This window comes from Urocitellus parryii, chromosome 8, assembly GCF_045843805.1.
Source record: "Urocitellus parryii isolate mUroPar1 chromosome 8, mUroPar1.hap1, whole genome shotgun sequence".
NCBI classification, from domain to species: Eukaryota; Metazoa; Chordata; class Mammalia; order Rodentia; family Sciuridae; genus Urocitellus; species Urocitellus parryii.
The window spans coordinates 17,194,253-17,217,813 of record NC_135538.1 but is presented as its reverse complement, the minus strand read 5'-3'; the positions used below and the strand labels follow the sequence as shown (position 1 = coordinate 17,217,813).

The 23,561-nt window shown below is 40.7% G+C and overlaps 1 protein-coding gene across 1 annotated transcript in view; it reads left to right on the top strand.

The window, feature by feature from the left end:
• Positions 1–23,561, top strand: part of Ust (uronyl 2-sulfotransferase) — a 262,683-nt gene that overhangs the window by 151,745 nt on the left and 87,377 nt on the right. The window contains exons 3-4 of the mRNA XM_026401958.2: positions 3,288–3,443; positions 15,388–15,467. Of these exons, the coding sequence (XP_026257743.1) occupies positions 3,288–3,443; positions 15,388–15,467 (236 nt within the window). The remainder of the gene's footprint in view (positions 1–3,287; positions 3,444–15,387; positions 15,468–23,561) is intronic.

Genomic DNA, 23,561 nt, shown 5'->3' with positions numbered 1-23,561 from the left:
AAAAGTCACAGTCTGACTCCAGAAAACTTAGGTGACAGCACCTTCTGCCACTCTTAATTTCAGGCCATGCAGCTGTATATCCGTGGAAATGGAGCCAGCAGGGACAATGTGCTCTCCTTTCTTTTCAATTATTGTTGTAGATATAGCTGTGGGTATGATGCAGGGATTTTTGTTCTTATATAATAGCAAATATTCATATTTGTTAAATACAAATGTTTATAACCATTGTTTGGGAGCATCTCTCAAGACTAATGAAAGAATTGAAATTAACATTCTTAAAAACTAACCAATAAGAAAGGCAAATAACATTCTTGGTTATTAGCAAAAGGAGGTAGGGAGATGCTAAGCCTGCTACTGTGTCAATTCTTCACACAATTTGGGAGAAATAGTGTTTTCACGGAAGGTTTCTAGGTAAGTCCTGTTTCTTCTTTTGAATCTCCTAAGACATGCTCACAATCTTGCAAGAAAGCATTTACCTGTGTAGAAACTTACATCTTCTTATAGCTGTCCCAGGTCCTCATTGTACTATGAGGCAGGAAAAAAATGCATTCATCCCCATTACTGAGCAGTTTATTTCTATGGAGGAATTCAAGTTTGTTTTTGTGTTGGTGCCCCGTCTTAACCATAGTCTATACCCCACCCTGGGTATAATGGAAAGTCCAAGTCAAAAACACTATTAATATCTTTACATTAGGCTTGAAGCCTAGTTATGAGTAAAGCCCTCCCTGGTTAGACTCATAACTGTGAACATGATGAATTTCTCTGGATTTCTGAGTCGCCATAGTTGCCAGAGAGCTTTGGAGGGTTCGCTGACTCAACCATTAGTAAAATTGACCTATTGCAATGACCATCTTCTTATCCCAATAACTTTTACTAGCATTTGCTTAGTAACATCACCTGTATTTGAAGATTCTCTTGTTTCACATTTGAACAGAATCATTGTGTTAATGCTAGACTCTCCATACCAGGCACATTCTAGGCACTGTGGAGACTGATCTAAAGATGCTGACTGGTCTAAAGAAACATGGTATTGCTCACAGGAAAATACATAGTGGAAGAATTATATCAAAATGGCACATGTCTGGTTGCCAAACGAGTGATACCAGATGTCCTGTTTTACTTCAGTGACTCTTTCCAAATTTATGCAATGCTACTCTGCATGTAAGGTATCTCAGAAAAACAAGTTAACCTATAATTACAAGGCAAAAATTAAAATGGCATATAGTAGGCAAATTTTGAGAATATTTACTATATTCATTAGCTTTGAGACTTCTTATAATCTGCTGTTATGGATGTGTGCTGACAGAAGGCATCCTTTGACTATCTATCATTTGTTTGTTGTTACTCAGTGCTGAGCATTCAAAATGGAAATAATATTTTTATTAGGGACATAAACATCGAATCATAGATGCTTTATATAATGGCTTCTATAGTCTACCAAAATCATCACCATTGGGCAATTAGGAAAGAAAAGCAAAGGGATCCATATTAGAAAGGAAGAAGTAAAACTATCTCCATTTGCAGATGACATGATCTTGTATATAGAAAATTGTAAACAATCCACACATACACAATCTGTTAGAACTAATAAGTGCACACAGCAACACTTCAGGATAAAAGACCAATATACAAAAATTAATCATATTCCTGTTTAAATGGACAATCAAGTCAAAACTAAATTTAAGAAAATAATCCCTTTTATTATAGCATCAAAAAGAATAAATTTTTTAAAAAGGAGTCCAAATTGTATGAAGTCTTATACACTGAAATCTATAGAACATTTGAAACAAATTAAAGGAGAACTAAAGGGATAGAAAGAGGACAAGGACTCAATACAGGTAAGATAGCAGTAGTCCCCAAGACCGTCTACACATCAAATGCAATCCCATCAAAATTTCAAAGGCTTATTTTGCAGAAATTGAAAGCTATTCCTAAAATCCTATAGAAATTCAGGGGACCCAGAATGGCCAAAATAAGCTTGAATGATCAAGAACAAAGTTGGAGGAAGTCATCCTTCCTAATTTCAAATCTTATAATGAATTTATCATCATCAAGACCATGTGGTACTGGCATAAGAAGAAACATAAACATCAACAGATGAGAACTGAAAGTCCAGAAATAGCCGCACATTTATGGTTAGTAGGTTTTTGACAAGGGTGCCAAGCAGTTAAATGAGGAAAAAATATTCTTTTCAACAGATGCAGAGGAATGAAGTTAGCGTACCTCATACCATATTAATTAACTCCAACTGGGTCGAAGACCCAAATGTTACTACTAAAACCTATAAAACTCTTAAGAGAAAACTAGGTATATATGTTTGGGATCTTGGATTAGGCAATGGTTTCTTACATATAACACAATGAATAAGCAACCAGAGAAAAATTAGACAAATTGAACCCCATCAAATTAAAAACATTTCGGGCTTCTAAGGATTTGTCACATCAAGAAAGGATGGGAGAAAATATTCAGAAATTGTTTATTTGCAAGACCAATATACATATAAAGGTCAAATTATTAAAATGTAGCAATAAAAAGACAATCTGATTTTACAATGGGTAAAAAATTTAAATACTCATTTCTCCAAAGAAAAAACACAATGACCAAAAAGCACATGAAAAGATGCCGAACATCATTAGTCACTGGAGAAATGCAAATCAAAACCACAGTGAGGTACCACATCATACCCACCCTAGTGGGTATGGGTATGTCTATAATAAAACATAAAAAAAAACAGGCAAATACCTAGTGTTGGCAAGGATGTGGGGAAATTGGAATTCTTTTCTATTGCTGATGGGAATATAAAATAGTGCAGCTGTATAGAAAACACTTTGGCAGTTCCTCAAGAAATTAATCATTGGGTTACCATGGATCCAGCAGCTCCAGTCCTAGGTATATACACAAGAGAACTGAAAACATATGTCCACACAAAAACTTGTACACAAATGTTCACAGCAGTATTACTCATTATACCCAAAAGTGAAACTAATTCACATGTCCATCAACTGGTGACTGCATAAACAAAATCCAGTACATTCATACAGTGTAATATTCAGCCTTATACAAGAACAAAGTATCGATTCATACTACAACGTGGATGAACTTAGGAAACATTCTCCAAAGGAAAAGCCAGATACAAAAGCACAGTTAGCACATTTCATTGTGTCTGTTCTCTCACCCACTTGATATGGGTCCTTCTCATTGAGATTGATCCAGCTCTGAAGTGGGGGGAAGAATCATGGGTGGTTTGATGCAAACGCCTCATGCTTTCTCTCTTGTTCTTCTCGCAGGTACTGCCCTTCCCCAGCCAGGTGGTGTACAACAGGGTGGGCAAATGTGGCAGCCGCACTGTGGTCTTGCTTCTGAGAATCTTGTCGGAGAAGCACGGATTCAATTTGGTCACTTCAGACATTCACAACAAAACCAGGCTTACAAAAACTGAACAAGTAAGTTGACTTTTCCCCTTGCTGGAGTGTATTTTGCTTCAATTCATTTGTGTAATTAGTGGGTCTCTTACAGGATGTCCTTCAAGCTCCTGCAAATTAATGCCAGAGTTTCAATTTCATGCTGTTCTTTTGCCAGTGTGTAGAAGGAAATTTAAGACTTGTGTAGGAAATCTAAAAACCGGAAGTCTCCCTGAAATGATACTTGTTTTAGGAGTGAGGAAAGACAGTGTACACTGGTAATTGTCTATTTAGCTAAAATTACATAAACCCTAAGCTTACCTCATGGAGCTGTAAGTCATGTGCCACCTTCACAGCCAACATGAGAATTTTTTTCTTTTAACATCTCGTTCTCTGCATTTTCTTACCAGTATCCTAAATCTTTACAATTATAGGAAAGAAAAAAAAAAAAACTTTTCCTGGGCTTGGAATCCAGTTGGTTGATGGGTAACATGAGTTTGCTGCTGTAGAAAATTCAGAGAATCTTAGTTTTCAAAAGCAGCATTTGGATTATCCATTGGTAGCAAGTGGACAAGTGTCGGGGTAGGAGTGCTTTCCTCCACCAGGAAGCTGTGAAGGCTGATTCTACTTTGGAAACCTGTACAGAGGTGGGGAAGACTGTCTCCACGGAGGTGCTCTGCTAAGTAGAAAAGCCAGGAACCATGTTCTCATGGTCATTTTTCAGGGCCAAGTGTGTCAACCTGGTCTCAAAAAGTTGCCTCTGTTTCCTTAGAAACTTGGGGTGAGCATCTACCTATGACTGCCACCCGCAAGAGGCACATGAGTTGGGGCATAGGCAAGGCATGTGATCTGCTGTCAGGTTGGTTATGAAAGTGTCTACCCAGGTGTGATTCTTCAGACACAGACCTCACCTTGGAGGCATCCAGAGCCTCCCAGGGGGAGATCCTTCCAACTTACTAATGCCAGCTTTCTCTTTTATTTGGGGGAAGTAGGACTGTTGTAAGATAGTCATGGAGCCAATATGATTGCTCTAAAGCTAGTATGTTCATCATCATCCACAGTATAAAGATTGTCATGCCCATTTCTTTGAAAACTTCCATGAAAGAGTCTCTAAGTATTAAGTTAAAAAGTCATTATCAGTACCAATAGGTAATAGGCTTCTCCAGTGAGCAAAAAAGTATTTTGAGCTTACCTCTTTGTAAGTTCCATAGTCGATTCTCTATCAGAAAAAAAAAAAATAGCACTTAAAGGTATCACATTTTATGTACAACTTTGTTTATTAGGGATAGATTCTCTTTGATTTCTTTATTTGATTGAAGAGCTAATATGATTAGGCTGGTTAATGCCTTTTAACTACCTGAAAGAAAGTAATTATAAGTAAATAGCCTATATTATTGTCATTTTTTTGTGTTTATTGAATTTAGTTTTCCTTTGGATCCAAGTCTTAGCGCCTGCCTATCTGAGTCTGCTTAAATATTCCTATATGTGGAAAACATATGTGGTACTGAGATGCCTCAAAAACTGGATGGCTAGAGTTTGGTTTCCACTGTTGAAGAAGGTTCAGGTAACCCAGAGAATATAAGACAAAGATAACTGAAGAATTAGCCATGGGGATGTTCAGAATGTCCTAGAGGAGAGAATATAAAATATAATATGTGATGATGCTGTAGGATTTTACACAAATAAAAAAGACTTTACTTTAAGCCTGAGAAAGTAAAATACAATTGTAATCATAAATGTACTAATTAAGGTGAAAAATTAACAACAATTTATTCTCAGTGTCTAAATTGTGAGATCTTGAAAGGGTTAAAGACAGAGTCGTCCTTCTCTAAAATATAGGTTAGCTCTCATCTGTTTGGAATGGTCGGCTTGTCTGGAAGCCAGGGAACAGACTAGACAATCTTTTTAGGTTCTTTCCAGCACTGTGTTTCTGTGATATATTTATAAAACTTCTACCATAATCTGTGTAGTGTATAGTTGAAACATTTTTGATTCCTGTGGTCAGGGTGGCCTAGAATATATTTCATTACTTAGTTTTTACAGATTCCTATTAAATTATAAGGCAAGTTTTTAAAAATCCAAAGGTAAAGATACCATAGGAAAAAAAAACAAATATGCAATTTTGATGTAAAAACAATCATAATGACAGTATGACAAGAAGCCCAAGCCTGAAGCACTTCAGTAATGTTCAGAGAAACCTGTTCTTGGCTTGTGTCCCTTTTACTAAAGTTTCAAAGTGCATGAAACAAGCAGAGAAAGAAATATTATTTTAACTTAATATATTCAAGAAATAGTTTGTGCAATGAATAGCTCCTCTTCTTGGTAATTTATGAAAGGAATAAGGGGGAAGTGATTTAGGAGACTGTTAAAAATTTTACAGTCTGTGGTTCTCACCCTTAAACAGTAGAAACTCTTGAAAATTTGTTCCCATGGAAACACAGTTCTCTAAAATAATAATAATAATAATAATAATATTCTGCTTCAGGTGCAGTAGGAATCACTCAGGTTCTTATAGGCTGGCCCGTGACTATACCCACCCTGTAGAACGCTGCTTTTGTGAGAAAACATGTTCCAAGTTGCAAACTACTCACTGAAAAATGAATGTTTCGGTGGAGTCCATTTATAAGACTGGAATTATCTGTACCATTTCTTTCAGACACAAAGAAACTTCTCTGGGCCAGAGTTAAATCCACACATACTTTTCCCTCTGGAGGATAGCTGTATCACACACACACACACACACACACACACACACATACACACACACACACACACACACAGTACTGTTAAAAATCTATTTAATGGAATAAGACAGGGAAGGGATTATTAAGAAGGAAAGGGAGCATGAAGATACCAAATGTTAGGATGCCTATAAAAATCCCATTACATCTGCTCTTCTAGAAATAGCAACACCTTTGAAGTTTGTATTTTGGATAACTCCTCCTCAACAGAAGAGCCTGGAACTGCTGCTGGCCAAATGTTGGACCTTCGCACAGAGCATAACGCAGACCCACGATGATGTCATTTTATTTGTGGCCTAAACCCAGATTTCAGTTTCTTGGGCTGGCTTAGATGGTCTCTTACCAGCTGGAGATTGTATACAGTTTGAAAGATAGGGAACTTTTCCCCAAAGGACCTGGGAAGTGATTGCCAAAGATACTCATAGCCATATCTGCTAAGGGTCTGACACTGTTTCAGAAACTTGCTCGAAGGAAAAGTAAGGTCAAGGGGCCATAGTGGTATCACAGAAATAAGAATCCACCATTATTTCATTGTTGTTGGAGATGGGTTAAAGCTGTTGGCATACGTAAAAGATTGAGAAAGCAAATCATTATACTGTTTGTATTTCTGTTGAAGTTCCTGAGGATTACAAACTGAAAACGTTATTTCTCCCTTTTACTGTTTTGGACCAAAAAATATACCAGTGAGTATGTATGATTCCCTATTTCATGGATGAGAAAACTAAGAGGACTTGATTAATAGTGACTATTGTGGCATCAAAACTTGAACCTGAGCTCTCCTGAATCCAAAAGCCAGCTTCATGATGCAGTAGTTAGTCTGCACAGTAGAATCTCCAGTAGAGCCTTTAAAACCCAGAGTTGCAAAAAAATGGCCCTTCTCCTAGAGATTCTGGGGCAGAGTCTAGAAAACACTCTCTTTCTCTCTCTGTCTCTCTCTCTCTCTGTCTCTCTCTCTCTCTCTCTCTCTCTCTCTCTCTCTCTCTCAATGAAGTGTCACAAGAGTTGTATGATTCAGTCAGGGTTAAGAAGCCCTGTCAAAATCCTCCGTCAGCATTTCCTTCAGTGTGTTCCTGCAGATCTTAGTTCCCTAAAACAATGAAGAAAGAAAATGTCATGGTTCAATAAATTTGGGAAATGATGTATACCTTGTCTCCCTCTAAGAGATTCACAGTACTTAGTCACATTCTAAAGAGTCTGGGAATTAAAAACAGGAAGAGAAAAATAAAGAACTGTATCACTTGGTTTCACCTAGCATTTCCCAGTCTTCTTGGGTCAGGGACTTGATGAATACTGTGACTCTCCTTAAGAGCCCACAGGATTAGCATCCATAGTTTAGGAAAGGCTGAACTTGTCTACATCCTTCCATCAGTCACACCGGTAAAGGCTCCAATTTCACTATAAACTTCACATCTGCTCTGACTCTATTCAACAGCTGTTCCAATGATCTAAACCTTGAAAAGCATTCAAAGATGGGAGAGGGAGCGATCCTATGCCCACGCACTCTAGGTTGTGTTAGCTGCTTGGCCAAAAACAGAACAGCACAGAATTCCTTTACATTTTTAAAGTTCTCTCCCCACTGTCTCACCCACTAAAATTTACAAGTTTACACTGTGACTATAAAGCAGTAAATCTTAAAAAGAAAAGAAAACAAAACTTACCTAAAGAAGCCATATTCAATTTGGAAAAGGTCTAGATGCCAGAGGAATTCCTCTAGGCTTCCCCAAGTCCTGGGCCTCTGTTTAATGGAGAAGCTTAACTTGTTCATTTGTTTGTTTTTTGTTTTGTTTGTACTGAGGATTGAACCCAGGGGCCCTTAACCACTGAGCCACATCCTCAGTCCTTCCTTTTTATTATTTATTTTGAGACAGGATCTCACTAAGTACCTTAAGACCTTAAGTTGCCAAGGCTGGCTTTGAACTTGTGAGCCTCCTGCCTCAGCCTCCTAAGCTTTTGCGGTTTTAGGTGTGCACCACAATGCCCCCACACTCATTAATCTTCTTTTTTTTGGGGGGGGGGGAGGAGCGTTGCCTGGGATGGAACTCAGGGGCACTCGACCACTGAGCCACATCCCCAGCCCTATTTTGTATCTCATTTAGAGGAAAGGTCTCACTGAATTTCTTAGCACCCCACTTTTTGCTGAGGCTGGCTTTGAACTCGTGATCCTCTGGCCTCAGCCTCCCGAGCCACTAGGATTACAGGCAAGTACTGGCTGCTTATTTATTTTTGAAGCATATATCTCCATTGTGTGTCCATTCTACTTGGTGAATGATTATTAAGGACCAGCCACTGATGCTGGATATTGAGTAGCCAACACCATACTGGATGTTAGTGTACCTGACTGCTAATCCTTGAAGCCACATTATTAGGAAAGTATTATCACCCCATTTTTTTTAGGGAGGGTAAGTTTATACAGGAAACTGATTAAAATATAACAAATCAAGAGGAAAGGGGAAGAACAGGACTTAAAATCAGGATCACATCCTGGAGAACTTTAAATGCTATGTTTAAAAGTCAGAACACTTTTCAATAAAGTTGGACTTCACTACAAAGTAGTTCTTATCCACAATGGACATCCACGTCTGCTGAGGAGCTTGTGCATATTTCTATGGATATTTCTATACATATTCACAGTCTATGTCAGCATCACACTGCAGAGTACAGTCTTGTAAGGGGGAGAGCCCAGGTAACTGTATCTCTGCTGGAGAAAAACTCCTGTGGATCCTCATGACCACACACAACTTTAGTGAAGAATTATGACATGAAAGCCTCCAGTTCTTAGAAAGTTTTCCTGTATTAAAGTGAGTCCTCCATTAAGCACAGAAGATTTCTGGGTCACCTGAGAGTCTCTCAGATCTCTGAAGACACCACGGCTCCCCAAAGTCGTATTAAGTGCTGTCTCCTCAGGAACCAGAACATCTATCCCAGGAGCACGAAAGTCTTTCTTAGAATGACTCTCAAAGCTCCTGACTTCACAGGAGGAAAGACAACATCCACAGGCCCAAGAGCTGACTGTGCCAGGGGGACTCGTTCCCCCAGCTCTGTGAACGCAGTCTTGTTGTCTTGGAGTCCTATAGACAGATATGAGTCTCTAATGGAAACTTTGTGGGAAGAAAAGAGGGAGAAAGAAACAGAAACAAGACCTGAAAAAATAAAATGTTTCTCCTTTTCTGATTTTTATCTCTGAGACTGATCCAGGCTCTTTGCCTTGCTCTTGTCGTTGCTCCCCCTGGTGGATGCCTTCTTCATTGCAGGCATGTGTTGCGCACCCCTGAATGAGATAGGGCCTTCCCAGTACCCCGGGAAGGACAGGTGACCTGATCCACCAGCCATACTTCCAGCTTCCGAGATGAAAGGACCAATAATTCTCTGTCTTTTGCTTTGTTGTGTTAAAAAAAAAAAGCAGAACATCCTTTTGTTTCATTTAAGATGCTTTACAAAATCACAGGGAACATCAGTTATTTGCTCATGAGTGACACAGAATTCAGAACAGCATGGGGGTTGGATAACCTCCCTGCTGATAATCATGTCCTAAAAGGTCAAGAGCAAAAGTCTTGTACTACATTTCTGTAACTGTGGGTAGATATTCTCTGCTCTCCCATCGTGGCCAGGGATGTTGAAGGTGAGAAACTGCTTCCTGGCATAGCCTCTGTATTATAAACCCAGTTTGTAAGTGATGAATTGTTTTGTAACTTTTTCCTTTTTAATTTCAATTACATCTCAACCTCTCAGATACACTGTGATTTAACTTCTTCCTTTAGGTTCATTCCATTGCCTAGTTAACTTTTCTAAGTATTTAACTCATTCCTATTCTTACTATGATATACTCTGTTTTCCCACCTGAGAACATTTAGAAAATATTCTCTCCCACACACTTTTATTTCTTAAAGTGTTCCCACCAGTTATAGCTTTCAGTGTTTCAGCATGACTCATGAAACTTAGAAAATTTATATCCCGTAAACCCCCTTTATTCTTTAGCAGCGTTGTGCCAACCCATCCTTTCTTCCTTTCAAAGCTTCGGAGTGGTGGGTAGATTGGGGTACAGTAATAAGAGCAGGGGTTTGGGATTTAGCAGAGTTGAATGTGAATCCTGGCTTCACCTTTTTGTGTGGTCAAGACTTTGAGCAATCTGTCTAGCTTTCCCATGCCTCAGTTTCTGAAGTATGCATAGTAATAAATTAATACATCAAGTCTTTGTAAGGATTAAATGACCGTGTGTGTATAAGGAATAGCTTGGTATAGTGAACAACCCTCATAAAACACTGAGAAAGTCTAGATTTTCTTGGTGCTCTTCTGTCTTGGGTATTGTAAGGATAACATGAGCTCCCCTTGACACCAGAGTAATAAACACACACATCTGTCCCAGAAAAGGCTAAATTCATTCTATCTTCTACTTTTTTGAGTACAAGAAGTATTTCTAGAGGAAGTATCTTTATTCTATAGATATTCATGGGGTACATGTTCTGTGCAGGTACCTGAGCCAGGCTTTCTTGGGATAAGTAAACCCAATCCTGGACTTCAGGGAACTTAGCATGTAGCTTAGAGCGAGCTCACAAACCCAGGTACAAGCAAACAGAAAGTGAAACATTCTCAGATCCAGTGAGGGGGAAGGACAAAGAAGACTACTTCATTTCTAGCAGGATATATCCAAAAGCAAATCCATTTCTCCTAACTTCTGTAGCTGAATTTGTTCAGGCTCCAGCATTTGCCATCTCCACAGCTGGATACCACCCTGTGTTCATTATCCTAGGGGGGATGTGGGAAGGAAATCTCTTGGACCACTCCCTTTCCTTGCCTTCTACCAGCAGGTGGTCGTGAGGCTCAATCATCTACCTCTGTAGCCCTCCCTAAGTCTTTCCATCTTTCTTTTTTTTTTCTCACAAATATGTATTTAATTGGTTTTCTATATGCACATGCACACACATACACACATACATATCTGTTAATAAAAATTCATTATATTGTAAGTAAATATTGATTATACATTTTACAAATACAAATTCAATGTAACTATGCAAAAAGATTAAAAGGGAATGATAACAAGGTTACTCACAAATTTCTGAGTGATGAATTCAAAAGTGTTTATTACAATACTGAAAATAACCAAGGATAATTCTAGTTTTGATCATGGTGGGATAGATTTTATTAAATGAACTGTTTCACAAATAGCAAAACAAAGTGGTAAATAAAATACAAAAACATGTTTTGAAGAAGTTGGAGAGGTGACTAGAAGCAGACAGACAGTGGGGGGAATTCAGCTCTTAAGAAAAAGGGAACCAGGAATAAGATTTACCTTTATACAGCTCTCCCCTAGGGCATCACCAGACCCTGTGATACAGAGTGCCTGCTGGGAATCAGGAGAGAACAACTGCAAGCTTATTGGCTCAAAGAACAGGATGGGGTAAAATCCTTACATTATACAAAGATATCTAATTTCTAACACATGGCAGACTATGACAAGAAGATAAAACATAATCCACCCAAACAATAAAAAGATATAAGTAAAAAAACAATGAGGATGATGAAAAGGAATACTAATAAAATCTTCAATTTCATTAAACCCAGAAGGCAATGGAGGAACAATGGATAAAAGGAGAAAGAAAAATATCAAAATGCCAAGCAGGTAGACTTAAGTTGAACCATATAAATTATTACGTTAGATATAAATGAAATAAATGTCAATAAACATTGGGAGTTTCCCTAAGAAGTCCCCAGGCCTTTCAGACATGGCGGTGGGCAAATTGCCAGTGGGCAGCTAAGAACTCTCCAGGCCTTTCAGATAAGGACCCCCTAATGTAACATGGCGGCAGGCCACTTTCCATCTTTCTTCACACTCAGTGAGTTCAGTGCTTCTCGTATCTCCACACCTTAGCGTCTCCCAGAGCACTTGTTAGAACACAGATTTTTGAGGTGGTGGGGGGGGGGGTGTGTTCTGATTCAGTAGATGAGGGTAGAACCTGAAGAACTGCATCTCTAACAAGTTCCTGCAGATGCTGGGGCAGTCTTTCCCACTGAGCTTCTGGTCTCTAACCTTTTGGTGCTAGGAATGGAAGCCAGGGCCTCATGCATGCTAGACAAGCACTCTACCACTGAGCTATCCTCAGCCTGTCTCTCTAACCTTTATCCTTCTTCACATTTTCTATCCTACACTCAGATCTGGAAAAAAATACAAAATAAGTCTTTTGATTATTTATTGCTCATAGCATAAATGTCAAATCCCTTGCATGACAAGCAATATCCTCAATTACCCAGCTCCTACCTAATTCTAATTCTCCTGTTTTACCTGCTACCTTGCTGAGCCCATACCTGACATGAAACTTCTTAATATCCATGCCATTTTAGGTTTTGTTCTTATATCTGCTGCTAATTCTGTCCACCAGGCCTGGAATCCCTTTCTTTACTGGCTAAGTCCTATGCATCCACTCTGCACACCTCAAGGGCAACCATCCCCTCTCACCGTGTGCCCTCTACCCCGTGCTGTTGTCACATGATAGTGCCTGTCCACTGCTCTACTTCATCCACAAGACTATGCCTGAGAGCCAGACCAAATTTTTTATCTCCATAGCTGCAACCCCAAGCAGTATGTTGCATGACAGAGTTGGAGATCAAAGGGGAGATTCAGGAGAGCTACTTGAAGGAGGGGGGTATGTTAGCCAAATGTAAAGAGAGGTTAGAATTTGAATGTGCAGAGGAAAGTGGAAGAACATTCCAGAAGAGGAAGTTTGAGTCCAGGTTTGCACTTGGTCAGGCTGTGGTGTGAAGAAGGAACAGGAGGTAGCTAGCTGGACTGGCCACAGCATGCCTCACCTGGAGAGCCAGTCAAGGGAGATTGCAAAAGAATTAACATGACTGAGCAAGGGAAAGACCCAGATCAAAGGCAGGACACGGAGGGCACCATTAACCAGAACCAGAGTGTCTGGATGGATTGGCTGGATAAACAATGAAGGTGGGAGAGAACCAAGAGTGTGGTTCTGGCATGATTGACTCTCTCTTCTTTATGTCTTCCCACTCACCTTATTCATGTCTTTCTCTTTAGTACTTCATAAATACTCAGTGTAGGATGGATGAATATATGTGGTGGAATTAAAATAAAGTCCAGGAGGGGTCCTACATGAGGTGGTCTCTGTGGTGATTGTACGTAACGTAGTGCCCTTGCTGCCACGATGTTGTACATTTAAATAAGATCAAGTGAGAGAAAAGGTAGACTGTTGTCATAGTAGAAAGACCAGGTGAGGTCCTTAGGAGGTGGGCAGTGGGAGGTTGGGATAAAGGTTAGAGAGAGAGCCATGCTTGTTACTAGAAGTGGATCAAACCTTAGCATTTGTGAAGGTCAAAATACACCTTGAACATGATGCCTGAAACCTGTGCTTATGATACATCGTAAGTGATTTTACTGTTTGGTATGCAGCAACAAACTGTGTGAGAGAAATGTCCTCTGTTCTCACTGTTCTAAAGCAATAAACTTGAGCATTAGTACCTTTATCATGTGCTTAAAGATATGCCTTGAAAGAGTTCTGCATTGTCACTGCTAATACATTTTTCCTTCTGAAATAGACAGCTTTATGACTATTATGACACTGTTCTCAAAAGTCTAACCATTGCCATTCTTCCATTAAGTTTAACACATTGACGTGTGTTTGGAGAATGTAATATAATGTTGAATATGTGGGAAAAAATGGTGTTTCTTCTGACCTTTTCTTCCATTTTTCTTATGCAATACTAGGGGGTCTTTCTTATATGACTTTGACCTGTGCAGAGAAATATATGAATAAAAATGAGCTAGAGATGAAAGCATGAATCATCTTCATATTAAACATACAGGAAAGTTATTTTTTTTAAGCAGGCATCCTCAGAAGATAAACTACCTGTGATTATGCTTTCAAATCGGTAATTCTAGTGGTCCGTCCATCAAAACTCAAAATTAACAATGTGCCCACGCAGGAAATTTTACTACCAGAGACAAGCACATGCAGGGGTTGTGTAGAGGATAGGCAAGAGATAAAGAAGCAGGATTCAATTTCCTTTTACACTCAAGCCCAGGAAAGGGCAAATCATCATTCACCATGCCTGCCCCTGACTAACGGAAACCCGGGGCTTAGAAACTGGGAGTCATTTTCTTTTTACAGTTCAATTTCATTTCTTCAAATAATCATTGTGAGCATGAATAACTAATTAGAGGGTTTAGCACTAAGTTCCTGGAGTAACAAGCTATAAAACATGTACTAGTTGGAGTTAATTCATTCAACAAATATTTATCCAGTGTGTACGCATGTGTCACCCCTGTGTTAGACAGGCAGAGACAAAGTAATCCAGGGTTTTTGTCACGTTTGAGACAACCTGGAGGTCCAGACTCTTATTCTATTTTCTTTGCTACTGCGCCTAACGTGTGAATGACCGCTTTTGTTTCCAGTTTTCAGCTTGAACTAGTTCATAAAATATGAAATACTGCACGTCTGAAGTTCATCCGAAGTAGCAATCTTTTTGTGCTTTTTAGAAATTTCCCATGTCCATTTTGATGGGGCCAATTAGAAATACTAGGGAAAGTGGAATTCAGGAAGTCACGGAGTCCTAAGAATGTTTGGAATTTCCAACAGATTTTACTAAACATTTTCTGTATCATGACATGTTCCAGAAGACCATAAAAGTTAGTTTATATGAATATAAACTACTTTTTGCCTTGCTGATAACTGCAAATAAATAATTCAGATGACCACCCACCAACAACCAAGACTTTGGGGGTTCTTGTGTTCCCCATTATATTTTCCTTATAAATTTTTGTAATCAAAGAGAAAAATAATGAGCAGTGCCTCTTTTCATTCCCACTTTCAAATTCTGCAGTATGAGTTTCCAGTATTTCAATAACTCTCCATAATATCATTAGAAATATAAAATAATGATTAACCTCTTCTCTTGGTGTGACTTTACAGGTAGGGATTAAAGGCATTCTTTGACTTGCGTTTCTGCATAGCAACATGTTCATTTCTCCCTTTGAAATTACTTAATCTGTCACATTGCTTTCATGGTAGCAACCAACTAAATTAAGGACAGGATCACAAATTTGGAGAGCACTATTTTCTTCACTAAGGAGCTTTATGCAAAAGTTCATAAATGTTGCATAAAGCCCAGCTGCTTGGCCCTGGTCCAAAAGCAATAAGTGGGGATAAAAGGAGTTGGATAGATAACCTTTAGCTTAATATGGCTCAGTAAATCGGATCCTACATATGCTAATTTTGTACTTTTTTTAATAGATGGAACTGATTAAAAATATAAGTACTGCCGAACAGCCCTATTTATTCACCCGACACGTTCATTTCCTCAACTTCTCAAGGTAAGGCACTTTCCACGTTAATGGTTCTCTCATTTCTTTTTGAATCCTTAGGCTCCTTCTAATGAACAGTTACTTAAGACATCTACCTGTATTTGCAAGGTAGTACAATTGCCTTGAAAAGTCATTTTTAATCCATTTATTTTTGCTGCAAAGGAGTCACAATTTGAAATATTTGGACAGAAATTCATTTTGTTCCTAGAATACCATCTAAAATATTTTTTTAAAAAAAAACTTTGATTTTTTTTTTAATGAGAAGACATTTGACCTGACAGTTCTTAAAAAAAAAAAAAAAAAAAAAAAGTCAGGTTTTGTATTAAAACCAACAAGAAGGCAAGAAGTGGGTATTTCAACATAAGTATTTTATTGCACATTTTTGTGCAGTTTGAGCCTGACAGGGCTGTGGGCGTCGTCTCCAGAGTGCTCATAGCAGCCTTTCAGTCTAGCTTTTTCATTCTCCATTTGATTATCCTGGTCTTGCATGTTTGACATTGGTGGGATATTTTAGAATTCTCTTTTTCTTCAGTGACTTTGTCCTTCTGCAAATAGTACAGATCATCAAATTCAGGCTTTTTGACCTTATCTGGGTTTAATTGCTAACTTCATGCTCTGTGCATATCCTCCCTAGACGTTTATTGGTTTACTGCCACTGCCCCTTGTTCCTGAACAGGTGGCCCTTAGATTCCTCCTTTCTCTGCTGACTCTGGCCTGTGCTCACATTTGGAGTCGGTTGGCTATCAGATCTCCGGTTTGGGGACAGATCTGTGGACTGGCCCAGGACCCCTGGGCCTCCCTGGGTGGCCTCTGGTGGCACATCTCTCATTTTCATGTGGGTTATAGTACTCACAGGGACACAGAGAGCCCTGCTGCACTCTGCTCTGGCCCTTTAAATGGTACCTGCTAGTTGGTTTTCACCTAAGGGCCCCTGTGAGTCCAGCACCTCAGGAGGCTGGCTGTGGGGGAACTGGGGCTTTGACCTGAGCATTCCAGATGCCTCACAACCCACAGGGCTGGGAATAGGTTTTAGCCTTCAAAGAACTTCCTACTGTGCAGCAGGCCCTGTGCCAATTAAGTGTAAAGAGAATGAGATTCAATGAAGCTCGTTATTAAGCAGAACATAGCAGAGCAGAGAAGCTTGCTGCCTTATCTTTAAAAGTGAGTTTTCCCAGAACTAAGGTTTCCTGGGCCTGCCTGATAATCTGAGTTCCCTGCGATGGTGTATAGGGCACCTGCAAATTATCCACAGTGACCCTGTGGCCAGGGGTTGGGCAGCCTAGAGTGTGTTTTTCAACAACACGTATAAAGTGACTTGTTACTGGGTTGAACATTATATGCACCCTGCCTCTTCCTTCCAGAAGGCCAAGAACATGTTATTAGGCACAAGGAGATAATAAGGACTCATTAGCCCTTTCAGGCCTGTGTTTTATGACTTGTAAGGAAAAGAGTATGCTTTTCTACTTCTTGCTATTCTAGTGAGCCTCCTCCTGTATCACCTCTGACACCTTCGAACTTCATGCATTAACTCTTTTGCTTTGAGGTCAAATCTTTACAACCAAACAAATTGCAATAAAACGTATTTTAATAATTATCTCAGTACAGTGTAGAACTCTAATGAGAAGCCAAAGCCGGTATCTTAATTGGATCAGCAGAGCACAGCCTGGTGGCTGTATTTTATCATGGCCTCCACCATCACATATACCTATAAGAGGACAATCTTGATTGCTTTAATTCTGAAAGAAATAAATAAAGCTTCAATAAATGCCTTTTATAGGACCACATCTGCAGAAAACAGTGTAGGCCGGGCTGCCAGGATCTCTGGGTGTCAGTCTGCCTGCCCACTGTCCATGACTTGGGCATGTCATTCAATCTCTTGGTGGGGAATCTCTTGGTGGGGAAGTGAGGGACAATTCCTGCCCACCCTGTCTTGTAAGAATGCCCTGAGCATTTGAAGGAAAGCCCTCAAAGAGGAAGATACTATATAAATTCAAAGTGGCACTTAAAAAGGTATTGCTGTGGAAGTCTTCCACGGAGCCCCAGTTCTGCTGCAGATAGGCGGGCCTACAGCACATCCACAGCAGGAGCAACCCGAGAGCAGGGCAGGCTCTGTGTCCTCCTCCTCTCCCTTTTGTTCAATTCAAAGCACATGAATGGAGAGCCTCCATCTCCTCCACGCTACAGTACAAGTGGGGCTTCTGCCAGGAGCACTAAAGGTTTCCTTGGCCTCTGGGAATCCTTATGTTCTTCCATTGAAGAAGAAATATGGGAAAGTGTGGTGCACAGAGGGGGAGGGCTCACAGTGGCTCCCCTAGGGCAGGTGGGAGGCAGCAGGCTATGTTCCTGAAAGGCACCCCAGATGAGGAGTGCAGATGGGTCAGCTCTGTACCAGTGAACAGGAATGGCGTCCTCAGTACAGGGATCAGAACCAGGGAAAGCTGGACACAGGGAGGAGCTGAAGAGAGCTGAAGTGCAGCTGGGGGCGGGGGGGCACACAACTGGAGTAGAATGGCAGCCAGGGTCTGAAGCGAGACAGGGCCAGGGCTGCCTCTGTCGGGTCCATCTCCCCATCTTTTCTCTGCACCCCAAAGCCCTGTGCCAGGGCCTTAGCTCAAGACTTCCCTAAAAATTAGTGGAATAATGTGGAGAACTTGAATATAGGACAAGATGATCACACTCCCGGAACCTGGGAAGCTAAAAAATCAGCTGCTTTCAAGGGAATGTCTTTTTTGAAGGAACATTTCTTAGGTGTAAATGGCAAACTGCAGCCATACAAAGAGCCCAAAAATATATAGTTGATAGAAAGAAAAAGAAAAAAAAAAACAACCAAGTTGGAATTTGTTAGGAGGCCTTTAACAGACTTTAAAAAATGACTTCTGCTTTATGAATTCCGAGGCCTAGAGATAATGAAGCCGCTCCTCAGAAGCCTGCTTATGAATGCTGTAGACAGCTCGTGTCAGAAATGAGGACGCTGTGAGAAGCGAGACTGCAGCCTCAAGTTCTGTGTAGATAATTCCAGTCTTCTGTGCATGGCTAACATGCAGCAGGATGCCCGCTGTGGAGCAGGCTGTAAGAATGAGAGCCAAAGTGGCTTTGACATGTTCCTCTTCTGAACTTTTGAGGGAGATGGCACTATTCCAAAATGGATTGCCCCCTAATTCTTTTTCTCCATTAGGTATGACATTCTTATTTGAAACACAGACACCCAGGGTGATGTAAAATGCCATCCTGTGAGCTCTTGGTGACTCAGTAGCTGATTTATTTCATTTACTCATCTGGGTTTCTTGCCCTCTTCCTTTTTTTTCCTCCCTGTTAGAGGAAACTGTTCATCCATATGCAGTTTTATTAATCCATGGGAAGCAATTGTATTAGATCAATCAGGTGTTTTTGTAGTTGCCTCCGGGAAAGATTTCTGCCTAAGGACACAGCAAGGCCAGCTCCTCAGAGATCCCAGGTTTGGATCTGTGGGGTTTCCACTTGGCTATTCTTTCACACGGTTTTTCATCTCTCTGGAAATTTGGGTCAGGCAAATGTTTTTCCTCTGGGCAACCAGGAGAACTGAGTCCAAACCACCTTTGCCTAGAAGATGCTGGAAGATGTTGGGATGGTTCAGTAGGGTTTTTAACACTTGGGTGTGCGGTTTCATGTGTCTTTTTTCTGGTTGTTGAAGTAACTTTGGGTACAAATTTTGGAAAACTCCAACTTTTCCTCAGCAGCTGTATCCCCACGTGTGTGACTTAACTCCACCCTCTGGAAATATTCGTGGCAAGCACAATACAGCTTGTCTCTCCCAATTTGTTGCTTGTTTTCTAAACTTTATTGGAGGGATGGGCTTTCCAGTAATTCTTTTTCCAATCCAGAATCCCTCTCAATCCCTCTATTCGGTTCTTGCAGGGAAAACCTCATGAAAGTCTCACCTCAGGGGCTGGTGCTATGAAAAGAATCCAAGTGGGCTGTGAGAGCTACCAGGATGGGAAACACCTTAAACTACCCATCCCTTAACCTTTCTCCATCTCATTCTTCCTTTCTCACCTGCGACCTCGTCCCCGTCCTTTGCCTCCCTTCCTGTTTTAGCCCGGATGCTGGTGCAAACTGATCAAAACAAAACATGTTATAATCAGTCAGTCACCAGGGAAGCAGGTGAGGGGTAAGGAGCAAGAGGAGGCCTTTGCCCACTTTCTCTCCTCCCTTCACATGAGGTCTTCATTACGTATGTGCAGTCACAGAGCCTGCCTTCTCGGGACACTAGTGAACAAAGCAAACGAGATTTGATATTTCCACAATTCAGTTGGGTTTCCACATCTTATGCATAAATGTTGACTATGTTTTTCATTCTCATGAGCAACATGGCCTCTTTTGATTCAGGGCCCTTTGAATCTTTTATAATAGTGACAGAATCCTCAAAGTGTGAAAAAACAAAAACCCGAGTCAAAATGGCTCTTGATGGTTACTTTCTGCTGTCCTCACCTGTGTTAACAGAGCCCGGGAGTTCAGTATGAAGATGAGCGTTTTCTCAGTTTACCCTGTTTAAGCACAGCTGGGCTCCTCTCTCAGCTCGGCTTTTCATGCTACCGTGAGCAGAGAGACCTCTGTGGCCACATGAGCCCAGCAGCTTTGGAGGCCCATCCAGGACAAGAATCATCTTGACTTCCCCTCAGCTCAGCTTATTTCTTCTTTAATTTTTGCTGTTTATTGTCAGCCGATTATTTCTTGCCTTGTCCTATTATCTTCCTCCTTGAGTAGGAACCTTAACTCCAGTGGCCCAGCCACCCCCCTCCAATCCTCCCCTACCTTTGCCTCAGCTTTTCACAGAAAATGACTCCACATCTTCCCCTTAGGATGCTCCAGAGAGCAGAGTGTGGCTCTGTTTCCTCTGAGTGTGTCTGGGGATGGGAGGTCCCATCCTGAAGTACCCACTGCTCAGAGTTAGGGGATGGGGGCTAACCTCCCACCCATGCCTGGCCCCCGGCTGGCGTTCAGTAACTGCCAAAGGCTCAGGTTACTGTGACTGGTGTTTTTGTCAGTTTTTTCATTGCTGTGACTAAAAGACCTGACCAGAACAATTGTAGAGGAGGAAAAGTTGATCTGAGGGCTCACCGTTTCAGAGATCTCAGTTCATAGACAGCCAGCTCCATGCCTTGGGGCTCAAGGTGAGGTAGAACATCATGGCGGAAGAGTATGGTGGAGGGATGCAGCTCACATGATGATCAGAGAGCAGAGAGACACTCCTCTTGCCAGATACAAAATATATACCACAAAGCCACGTCCCCAGTGACCCACCTCCACCTGCCTTCAGTTACCACCCAGTTAATACCATCAGGAGATTAATTCACTGATTGGGTTGAGGCTGTCATAACCCAATCATTTCTCCTCGAAACCTTCTTTCATTGTCTGACACGTGAGCTTTTGGGGAACATCTCACATCCACACTGTAACAACTGGCTTCCAGCAAAGGGCCATTAATGAACCATGTCTGCCTTTCTCCCTTGGGCAGCCCCTCAGTCTTTCCCAAGTCTTATTCTTCTCCATGATGGCCTCTCTCCCACTTCAATGTGTCTTCCTCCCTCATTGGCAAGGATCAGAGCTGTGGGCCTCCAGCCTACTGGACTTTCCATCTTGAACCACAGATAGTAGTGCAAGGGTAATGCCTACTTCCAGGCCAGAAGCTAAAAAAAGATGTGCTCTGGGTAGAATCATGATCCCCAGGGACTGGGGGAAGGAGAGGGAAGGATTTATCATTTAATGGATGCAGTGTTTCAACTTGGAATGATGGAAAAGTTCTGGAGAGATATGGAGGTGATGGTGTACGACAGTGTGAATGTACTTAACACCAACGAATTGTACACTTGAACTTGGTAAAGAGGGTAAATTTTGTATTATGTATATTTTACCACAATTTGAAAAAAAAAAAGAAGATATGTTTTCAGCACCTGTCACCAGGCGTAGAAAATTAAACTGTTGGAGGAGGACAAAATAGTCCAAATTTTCCAGGATAATCCTGGTTTGAAGTCTTGGTTTAATGTGTGCATTACTTATTATTATAGGAAGAACACCTTTAGTATTTTGATGAAAGCATACAAGGTTCTTACCCCTGCTTTGTGGAAGAGATGACTAGTATTGCTGCCAAGTAGATTAAGATGTTGAAGAAAATAGAAGGAAACCATTTGAAATGCTGCCATGCTATGAGAACTGTGTGGTTATTATTGTTAGCAGATTATATCCTGCTTTGGATCTTCATCTTCTCATTAAAAATAGATTTGAAACTCAATAAAAATAAAAATAACAGAATCCATTTGCAGAGGGTCAGAAGGGGACCCAGAGGACGATTAGAGCTGGTGAATATGACCTGTGAACAAAAGTCAAAGAAATTGGTGATAGCTGCTATTTTAGGATGACTTGAGAGAGCTTCGAATATACAGTAATAATTGTGGGGACCAAGGGACAACATTGTGTTGCTAAGTAAAAAATGAAACACTGCCTGACTCTTCTTCCGTTCTCTAGTACAGAGCATCTTGGAGCCTATGATCAGCGGTTGTCTCTGTGGTGTTTCAAAGCACAATAAATAGCAAGTTAGAACCATACATTACAAAATGAAGGGAAATAAGTTTTATTATAAAAACCAAAGGAATTTTTAAAATATATAAACAAAAAAACTAAAGGAATAAAAATTCACGCCCCAAAGAAGCTAATCCTTTGTGTGTGATGACTTGGACAGAAATAAGTGTGCCTGAAAGGAAGGTCAGGAGTGTCGGCTGGGTAGGACAAAGACTCTGTCATCGTCAGGTTGACCAGTAGGATGGACTTCACAGGGAGTCCGTGGAACCTTCTCCCAGGGGTTTTAAACATAAGGCAGGATGCTGTGCTACTGGGATGGTGGGGTCAAAGCATTCTCTTCTCTCTCATTCTCTTGGAGACTCAGGTGAGCCATAAGTTCACAAGACCCAGAGGACTTTATAAGTGTGACTACAAATTTTCAACACAGTTAAGAGAATACTGAAGGAGGAGAACCGTATCCTGAAGGAGGGTGGAATGAGGGAGGGAAATGTGTTTCTTCCTCAGGCACTAGGACACGAGGTATACTCTGGTGATGTCATGGTGGTCTTCTGGCCTCATATTGTTGACACACCACCTGGGTTTTGCCAGTTTGGGAGGAACTTGTACACACCAAAAAGACTGGGATTGACAGCTTGAAACCATTATTATTATTGCTTTCTGGAAAGGGAGAGAGATATATTAGACACATCTCTTCCATAGTTAGAAATTTCTAGACAGAGGTTATTGTAGTACAGTTGACAGTGACTTTATAAGCCATCTGATACTTGTGTTTGGGAAAACTGTTCTGGAATTCTTTCATCTGGATGCAGTGTATAAACAGGAGCAAACCATCTGTGCTCAGTAAGCTGGTCAGTACGCACATTCATGGCCTCATGGCAGTGGTCAGGTTGAGAACCATCTCCTAATGGGAAGCTATATGTTGATTGACATGATTTGGAAGTTACTAATTAACACTGGTAATTGTTCTCACAAAGATAGAAGTACCATTGAGGTTTGTGAAAGAAAGCATGATTTAATTTTTGGAGGATCATATTGGATTCATATTTGGTATGCATGTTTTATTTTGTAGTGCCTAACATTATTACTTTAGTTACGGTTTATCATAGATATGAAACCCAGTTTAATTAAAAGAGGATGATAAATTCAGGATATGTGTGGTGGTTAGCTGGTGGCTGGCACAGCTAACCCCTAGGACTACAGTTAGATGTTCTTCTAGTGGCCTGAACATCATCTGGGAACTGACAAGATTCCTATTGGCAAGGCTAGGCTTTACTCCTGAGCAGTGTGTTTTCCTAGCTGGTAGAATCTGGGGAATCCAGGATATCATGCACACATCCTGGTGTCTGAAAGTTCACTATTGGAGTTATTCCTTTGCATTCCTTTGGATTTTTTTCTCTAAAGATTGTCTTCAAAAGTTCAAATAAGGCCAGGTGCGGTGGCTCACACCTATAACCCCAGAGGCTTGGGAGGCTGAGGCAGGAGAATTGTAGGTTCAAAGGCAGCCTCCACAGTTTAGCGAGGCTCTAATCAACTTAATGAGACCCTGTC